The 9,845-nt window shown below is 41.1% G+C and overlaps 1 protein-coding gene across 1 annotated transcript in view; it reads right to left on the bottom strand.

Moving 5' to 3' along the window:
* Window positions 1–5,746: 5,746 nt before the first annotated feature.
* Window positions 5,747–9,845, bottom strand: part of LOC121575262 (CUB and sushi domain-containing protein 1-like) — a 190,404-nt gene continuing 186,305 nt past the window's right edge. Inside the window, exon 63 of the mRNA XM_041888234.2 lies at window positions 5,747–8,377. Coding sequence (XP_041744168.2) covers window positions 8,218–8,377 — 160 coding nt within the window. The 3' untranslated portion in view covers window positions 5,747–8,217. The remainder of the gene's footprint in view (window positions 8,378–9,845) is intronic.

The raw sequence follows: 9,845 nt of genomic DNA, 5'->3' as shown, positions 1-9,845 counted from the left end.
GGCTGATGAATGGAAAACGGTATTCAGCACGATGTCTGGTCACTACGTGTACTTGGTGATGCCTTATGGATTAGCCAATGCTCCGTCGGTTATCCAGGCATTCGTTAACAAGGTGTTCCGGGACATGCTCGGGCGCCAGGTGTTCGTGTATATTGACAACATCCTGGTCTACTCGACCACCTTGGAGGATCACATCGCCCACGTCAGAGTAGTCCTGGAACGCCACCTGGAGAATCACCTATATGTGAAAGCGGAGAAGTGCCAGTTCCATCAGGTCGCTGTCTCCTTCTTAGGATACCAGATCAGTCCACAGGGAGTGATGATGGAGGAGATGAAGGTCGATGCAGTCAGGTCATGGCCCAACCACCGTAAAGAGGCTACAACTGTTTTTGGGGTTTGCCAACTTTTAGATTGTACGCTGCCCTTCGTGGTGGAGGTGGACTCTTCAGAAGTGGGTGTGGGGGCCGTCCTGTCCCAACGTCAAGGTAACCCAGAGAAATTGTATCCATGTGCATACTACTGTGCAGAGAGGAACTATGATGTCGGAGACCGGGAGCTCTTGGCGGTGAAGTTGGCATTAGAGGAGTGGAGACACTGGCTGGAGGGCTTCAAGGACCCTTTTCTCATCCTCACCGACCATCGGAACCTGGAGTACATATGGATAGCGAGGCGGCTGAACCCGCGGCAAGCAAGGTGGGCCTTTTTCTTCACAAGATTCGACTTAACCTTGTCATGTCGCCCAGGTTCAAAGAACATCAAAGCCGATGCCCTGTCCCATCTCTACGATTCGGGTGAGGTTCCTGACCTGAGCGCACTCCTTCCCATGCCTCAGCGGCCTTGGTCTCATCTGTCCATTGATTTCGTTACTGATCTCTCCTCTTCTGATGGTTTCACTACTATTATGGTTGTTGTGGACAGATTCTCTAAATCCTGCCGTTTTATCTCTCTCTGACCGTGGCCCCCAATTCACATCACGGGTACGGAAAGCCTTCATGGAGAAGCTGGGGGTCACGATCAGTCTCACTTCTGGGTACCGGCCTCAGTCCAACGGGCAGGTGCAGAGGATGAACCAGGAGCTGGGGAGGTTCCTTAGGAGTCACTGCCAGGACTGGCAAGGGGAGTGGGCCCGGTTCCTTCCCTGGGCGGAGTATGCCCAGAATTCACTGCGACACTCCTCCACCGGGCTTACCCCCTTCCAGTGTGTCCTGGGATATCAGCCAGCCTTGGCTCCGTGGACCCCGAGCCAGACCGAAGCTCCTGCGGTGGATGAGTGGTTCAGGCGCGCAGAGGAGGTTTGGAACGATGCCCATGTGAGGCTCCAGCGCACCGTCCGCCGCCAGAAGGAGCAGGCGGACCGCCACCGCTGTGAGGCTCTCATGTTCCATCCTGGTGATCATGTCTGGCTCTCCACCAGGAACCTCCCGCTTCGCCTGCCTTGTAGGAAGCTGAGCCCCTGGTTTGTGGGGCTGTTCAAGGTCCTCCGTAGGGTCAACAAGGTAACCTATAGATTACAACTCCCACTAACTACTGAATCTCACCCTCTTTTCATGTTTCCCTCCTCAGGCTAGTGGTTCCTGGTCCCCTGGCTGGTGCCGTACACTGCGACACCCCTCCACCTCCCCTGGACGATGGGAGCCCCGCCTATGCCGTCAGGTCCCTCCTGGACTCCCGACATCATGGGGGTTGGCTCCAGTACCTGGTGGACTGGGAGGGGTACAGTCCAGAGGTGCGCTGTTGGGTCCCGGTGGACGACATCCTGGATCCCAACATCGTCCGGGATTTCCACCTCTGCTCCTCGCCCTCGGGCCGTTCCCCTGGCCGCCATCCCACTGCGGCTGGGGCCGCGCGTCAGGAGGGGGGTACTGTCACGCCTACTCCCTCTCCGGCGCCCAACGTTGCCGGTCTACTAACCACCGGTCCTGGCAACCCACATTACGCACACCTGGCAAACATCATTGCGCACACCTGCTCCCCATCGTTACGCACACCTGGACTTCATCATCACCCTGATTACTCTCCCTTTATTTAGCCCTCAGTAGCCTCAGTCTTCAGGCAGTATTGGTTTTGTTCGTTCAGCACGCTACTCCTGTTTTGATTATCTTCATGTTTCTTATTATTAAACTCACCTTCTGCACCTGCTTCCTGACTCCCTGCGTATATGTTACAAAACTATTCCTGTTCAAATACCTTTTTCAAAAGAAACATTGAACATCTAATAGTCAAATAATATTGTAAAAGCAGTTTAACTGGTTCTACTCTTTTAGGCAATTTTCTGGTGTTTTGTGTTGGAAAGCTTAGCGGGTCGATCATACCACACCAACCCTGTTACCCATATATAGACAGGCTAGAAATGTTTTTTAAATGGTTGTAAACTTTTTTAAATGGTTGTAAAAATTGCCCCTCCCTGTTGCACACAACAAGCTTCCATTCCCCCGTCACAAGGGGATTTATGGATGATTTAAGATGAAATCGTCAACCCTGTTACTCACGGTCAACCCTGTTCCTTTATTTGGCACTTAATAGGCATCTTAATATAGTCCTTTTTTTATTTAACTCTTGAGATGGGAAAACATGTTTTTTATTAAGTTGAAAATGTGCTCTTTATGACAGAACACACAGAGAACAAATGCGTCGCTTGCCAATATGAGTGATGTCTCTGCTTAAATCTGTTATATACACTGAGTGTACAAAACATTAAGAACACTCTATCCATGACATAGACTGACCAGGTGTAAGCTGTGATCCCTTATTGATGTCACTTCTTAAATCCACTTCAATCAGTGTAGATGAAGGGGAGGAGAGAGGTTAAAGACAGATTTTTAAGCCTTGAGACAATTAAGACATGGATTGTGTGTGTGTGCCATTCAGAGGGTGAATGGGCAAGACAAAAGATTTAAGTGCCTTTTAACAGGGTATGGTAGTAGGTGCCAGGCGAAACGGTTTGAGTGTGTCAAGAACTGCAACGCTGCTGGGTTTTTCACGCTCAAGTTACCCGTGTGTACCAAGAATGGTCCACCACACAAAGGACCTCCAGCCAACTTGACACAACTGTGGAAAGCATTGGAGTCAACTTGGGCCAGCATCTCTGTGGAACTCTTTCGACACCTTGTAGAGTCCATGCCCCGACAAATTAAGTTAAATAAGTTAATGCTATACTAGATCAGTCATGTCACTCTACAGTCCTACTAACAGGACAGGCAATATACAGTAAAACCTACCGAGTTTCCGTTTCAATACCATTGTAGCACTTCAGTTTCAGAATACCTTTATTATTTGGTGTGTGGTTTCATTATCTTTTTGTAGTCTAACAAAGGGATGGTTATGTAAACGCGCGGTTATGTTGACGCACGGCCCATGCCTCGCCAACCAACCTCCACCGATGGGGCATACCATGCACCACATTCTACTGATTAATTTGTTTGGACTACAGCATGCCAGCATACAGGAGTGGATGACAATGTATTGGTTTAACACTGCTTTACTATTTATTTAGCGAATGCAAAGTCCCTGAGCCAAGTGGTTGCTTCCGGTCCTCCTGTGTTGAGGGTGAGTAGGCCTCCGCTGAGTTGTTGTATTGGACAGACTTCAAGAATATGGTGCATGGTGTGCTCCACCCCACAGGCACATAGGCGGCTTGCTTTTATGCCCCATCGGTGGAGGTTGGCGAGGCATGGGCCGTTGCCAGTCCTGAACATATTTAAGTGATTATTTAAGTGATTAAGGCCACCTTAGGGGAAAAAAATATAGCAATTACATTTCATAATGTACATATCTATTATATCTAAATCCTATTATCATCAGGATTGTAAATCTATTGTCATAGAGTTAGAGTAAGGCAGGGATTGAATCCGATCCCGCTTTGTCGACAAAAGCGCCATTTAAAGGTAATTTGCCAATTGAGCCGACATATGCAGCATTGACCGTGAATGCGGTCTCTGCCAACGCTTAGGTGCATTGCCGACAAAGTGCGATGGGATTGAATCCCGGCCTACGTACACACATTCAGATTTTGTTTTCTTGTTGTATACATATCACTATAGTGTTGTAAAATATGTCATGACACAAAAAGGAAAAGGAAAAAGTTCCACATAGATAAGACCATAATTATATAAAAAATGTTTAATCTGAAATAATGTTTTCAAAATATGTCATAGAACATGTGTCATAGAACAATCTGTAATACAATTTTTTCTAAGGTTCGTTTTTTCTTGCATAAACAAATATATACGAGCAATGTTTTCTGATAAGAGCTTGTATATATCGACATTTGCAAGAAAGGTTTCAATCATAGACAATATACCAGTCAAAAGTTTGGACACACCAACTCATTCAAGGGTTTTTCTTTATTTTTACTATTTTCTACACTGTAGAATAATAGTGAAGACCTTAAAAGTATGAAATAACACATATGGAATCATGTAGTAACCAAAGAAGTGTTAAACAAATCAAAATATATTTTATATTTGAGATTCTTCAAAGTAGCCACCCTTTGCCTTGATGACAGCTTTGCACACTCTTGGCATTCTCTCAACCAGCGTCACCTGGAATGCTTTCCCAACAGTCTTGAAGGAGTTCCCACATATGCTGAGCACTTGTTGGCTGCTTTTCCTTCACTATGCGGTCAGACTCATCCCAAACCATCTCAATTGGGTTGAGGTCGGGTGATTGTGGAGGCCAGGTCATCTGAAGCAGAACTCCATGACTCTCCTTCTTGATAAAATAGCCCTTACACAGCCTGGAGGTGTGTTGGGTCATTGTCCTGTTGAAAAACAAATTATAGTCCCATTAATGCAAACCAGACGGGATGGCGTATCGCTGCAGAATGCTGTGGTAGCCATGCTGGTTAAGTGTGCCTTGAATTCTAAATATATCACAGACAGTGTCACAAGCAAAGCACCCCCACACCATCACACCTCCTCCTCCATGCTTCATGGTGGGAACCACACATGCGGAGATCATCCATTCACCTACTCTGCGTCTCACAAAGACACAGTGGTTGGAACCAAAAATCTCAAATTTGGACTCATCAGACCAAAGGACAGATTTCCACCGATCTAATGTCCATTGCTCATGTTTCCTGGCCCAAGCAAGTCTCTTCTTCTTATTGGTGTCCTTTAGTAGTGGTTTCTTTGCAGCAATTCAACCATGAAGGCCTGATTCACGCAGTCTCCTCTGAACAGTTGATGTTGAGATGTGTCTGTTACTTGAACTCTGTGAAGCATTTATTTGGGCTGTAATTTCTGTGGCTGTTAACTCTAATGAACTTCTCTGCAGCAGAGATAACTCTGGGTCTTCCATTCCTGTGGCGGTCCTCATGAGAGACAGTTTCATCATAGCGCTTGATGGTTTTTGCGACTGCACTTGAAGAAACTTTCAAAGTTCTTGTCTTAAAGTAATGATGGACTGTCGTTTCTCTTTGCTTATTTGAGCTGTTCTTGCCATAATATGTACTTGGTCTTTTACCAAATAGGGCTATCTTCTGTATATCACCCCTCCCTTGTCACAACACAACTGATTGGCTCAAACACATTAAGAAGGAAAGAAGGCAAAGGGTGGCTACTTTGAAGAATATCTCAAATATAACATATAATTTTGATTTGTTTACCACTTTTTTGGTTACTACATGATTCCATATGTGTTATTTCATAGTTTTGATGTCTTCACTATTATTCTACAATGTAGAACATAGTAAAAATAAAGAAAAACCCTTGAATGAGTAGGTGTGTCCAAACCTTTGACTGGTACTGTACATTTTATATTCATACTCAGACGATACATTTACATTTTGTATAGTAAAAACATATATTTTAACAAGTTTTGCACCTACATTAATCAAAAAAGTACAGCATATTTAATAATTTTACAAATTCTTCATAAAAAATATATTTCTGTACAAAAACATTTTATTTTGCACCTACTTCAAGTCAGCAGCACATGATATCATGATGTTGTAAAATGTAATGATATTAAATTGAATGCAGTTTTACAGCTCTTTAGTTGGGAATATATTTTACAGATGAAAGAAAAATGATATTGCAGCAAGCCAAAAGGAAGGCAAGATGTGGATTAAAAGCAGTGGGTCTTATATCACAAAATGTTGACAAAGAATGGGAGATGATTTGATTAATTTTCGTCTTCACCCTATTGATTGAAAACACTGCTGTACAGTACGTAGGTGTGCAATGAACAACAGGTAAAATGCTAAATAGTTCACTTTGTAGAAAAATGAAGGAAATGCAAATTCTTCTTATTTTACGAACACACATTCAATTGATCACACTCTGGGAATCCTGCAATGCTTCAATGGCCACAAATACAACAGATATTAACTGGAATCTGATAGCTTACAAGATTATATTACACATTTTGTCATTGATGCATTGATCTCAAAGCAAGTGCATATGATAACAGATTTTGAAAAGACAAGCTAAGGTAGTTCATCTACTGTCAATTTTGAACATTATTTGTGAATACATGCATAACCAAAATTATTAGGAAAAACAATAAGCTAATCTATGACTTTGGAATCACAGTGTACTGTACTGTATGCATTCAAGTAGCCCTACACTCTCAAGCATTAGTGTTATAACAGGTCAGTTGTAACTATGACAGCTTTGTCATGCTTTTGAATTTAATAAGGCAGTGTTTCTTGGAGTGTAAATATAAAGTCAGTGTTCAATTCATCATCACTGACTCAATACCCTTAAGGATAGGAGGGACATATCATAAAGGGGGAAAAACAGATTATTAAGACAAGCTTCTAAATGACCTGCTCATGCATCTGCTAAAGAAGGATTGCTATCCAACTTAATTCCCCACCTGGCCTTAAGTAACAAAACAAGGTTGGCATGTGTCAGAATAAAACATGGCGTAATCGTATGGCACATTTAAATAAAAATACACTTCTGCATTCAAACTGTGATTTAAAGCAAGTGCAGCATTTATGAAAAATAAACATTTCATTAGTTCCAGTATTGTAGAGTAGAAAAACTTTGTCCTTCTGTGCAAGAGGTACATTTGAAACGTAAGCAAATTTGCAGCAAGACCACAAGATAGGACTGCAAACTGTTGTTAACAATGTTCAATGCCTGTGGTAATGTCAAATAAACTACAATATGAACAGCAAACTGATGATCAACAATATAGACAAACTATCATGCATGATACATACTGTAATTATTTTATGCAATTTACAGTATACAACAATATTGTGCTTTGTTGTTTTTTCAAAGCAGATGAGCCAGATCTGTTTGCTCTGCAGTAATATTGATCTGAATAAAATGACAAATGATTCATGATAGTTGCACATTTGCATGTACACCAATTGCTCCTTAATTGAGATTTGTGGAATGAAATGATGCTTGATAAGCTGCATGGTACTTGTGACTCCAGAGTTAAAATCATTATATAACCATGTACAAAAGTAAGCAGAGTGTTCCATAAATGTATTTGCAAAACCAATATTGAAAATAAAATAAGCCTCTCTGTTGATAAACAGTAAAATGGCAGCATGACAACTTGCTCCCTGTGGATATGGAAATATACTGTATGTTTATCTACAAATGGTCAAAAACACTGTACGTAATTTTTTCAGTTAGTTTGAAAATTCCTCTTTTGACTCATTTCATTTAATTCCATTCATAACACACTAGTGCAAAATTTGTGCGATAAAGTTTTTCAACACAACAGCTGAGAGAGTTCCTTTAACTACCCAGAGATTAGATAGCCAGGATCTCCTGCGAGACAGTTGTAGTTGTAGCATATTTTCCCTTTATTGGAGAAGTCTGGCAAGGAATGAGCAGCAACACGTTCAAAGTTGCTTCCTCCTTTGTTGTTCATCTTCACTGAAGAAAACACTTTTTATCAACAATTATGTGGCTTTTCAAGATACTTCCGTGTTTCCCCAAGGAGGGCCTTTGGGGGAAAAAGACAGAAAGACAGAAAAAAAGGGAGGAGAATGAACACTTTCATCCTGCAAACAGCCATGAAAGGCAGAACTCCTTAATCCAAGAGAGTTTCTTCTGTCCTCTATTTTCCTGGCCATATACATGGTCCTTGCTCAATAGAACACCAACAGTTATTGTTTTAGTCCATATAAAACTGTCATTGATTTAAAATGTGTCTTTTATCATGTCCACAGAGAGGTTATAACGTGATAAGTCAAAGGAATATTTGCATCTGGCTGTAAAAACCAGTCCAATGCTGGCGATACAAGGGCTATACTACTGTGCAGACCGTGTTCAGAGTTGTATCAAACCTCACAGCTTTTGCCTCTGTGGGTTTCATGTTTGTGTCATACAAAGGGTTTTCAAACGACGCTTGTCCATTTGTGTTTTCATGACCTGTGTAGCCATTGTATTGTACTTTTGGCCTTGTTCTGAAAGGTGAACAAATAAAAAGTGTTAATACATTTACAATATTTTAATAACTCTACTAGCTGTGATTGTTGTTTACTTTTCAGACAAATATGACTTTGCTTCATGAAGGGATGTTAATGTATAGCAAAAAGTCCAAAGACGAAGCAAAAACTCTTTCCCACTTGAGGAAACTCTGTAAATCATTGTACCTGCATCTTTAAATATACCAAATAAGAATACATGAAACCCATAGCTAAGGAAACTATGTTTCAGCCCTCCTTTGATCTAGAATACACAATTACCCTGGGAGACCATATAACCTCTTATTATTTGAAAGATGATACTGAGGAGTCCTACTCAAAGCCTACTGACCTGGTTTTAAGCTTCAACATAAGATCAATGTGAAGACCTTGATTCCACCCAGGAGTTATTTTGTAAGCCTTTACTTAATGTTCCCTCCATTAACTTACAAATCTCACTAAGTAAAAGTAAGACAAATGCAGGTTTAGAGAGTTGCCTGGAGGGCTTAGTGTCTTCTACATTAACTTTGTTTGGATATAAAAAGTCCTAATGCTAATCCCCCATAAAGGCATTGTTAAAGCAGGATCTATCTGCATATGTGGAGAATACCTCTGCATATAAAAAAAACACATTTCCAAAGCTTTACAAAGTCTCTGTGGGAGTTTGAATGAGGTAGAGTAGGTGGTAATGAAGCCTAGTGGCTAAACATGTATAATATGGTATGCAGAATTCAGTAAAGAAAGAAGAAAATATTATAACTATCAAAACAGACTAATCCTATCCTATATTATGTTATTATGACATTGTCAAAAGACAGTATTCTAAATCTGACACTTTTGTGAATATGAAGATACTTAGTAAGCATGATTCTGTATTCATTATACGTTAAAACACAATTCTTCAAAACTCCCCTCCAGTAATTATATCAGTCAAAAAACATATGGATTCTCATGAAATCTTATAGGCAAATGTCTACAAAAAAACAAATAGAACAACATTCAGCTGGTTGAAATATGCTGACAGAGAGATGACAATATGAGATCAAAGAACACAACATATTCATTTTATCCCAGCAAGTTTACGTTTTTTCCCTCAAATTATTATTTTTTCTCCACAAAATGAAAAAAGTAAAAGACAGTAATGACGATGTGGAAGTAGGAATTGTTGCTTATAGTGATTTCGTTTCTTATGTCTTACCTGCCGCCCGCCCTGATTACGTCTTTGGGTCTCTCATTGTCATCAGTGTCTTGTGAAAGTACCCTGCCAATTTTTTATGTTCTTTTAATATTGGGTAATTTCCATTTTATCTGACAATAATGTCACATTTTCTTTATTTTGCTTGTTCATTTAGCTTTGGAAAACTCCACTGCTCTTTTCTTGTAATCATTTTGTCTCACACTCATCTAACATTTGGTTTTGTTAAGTAACGATTTATCAACTGAAACTTTTAGGGATCACTCATCGTTG

This window comes from Coregonus clupeaformis, chromosome 1, assembly GCF_020615455.1.
Source record: "Coregonus clupeaformis isolate EN_2021a chromosome 1, ASM2061545v1, whole genome shotgun sequence".
Taxonomy (NCBI): Eukaryota; Metazoa; Chordata; class Actinopteri; order Salmoniformes; family Salmonidae; genus Coregonus; species Coregonus clupeaformis.
The sequence above is the reverse complement of the archived record's forward strand: the minus strand, read 5'-3'. Positions and strand labels throughout refer to the sequence as shown.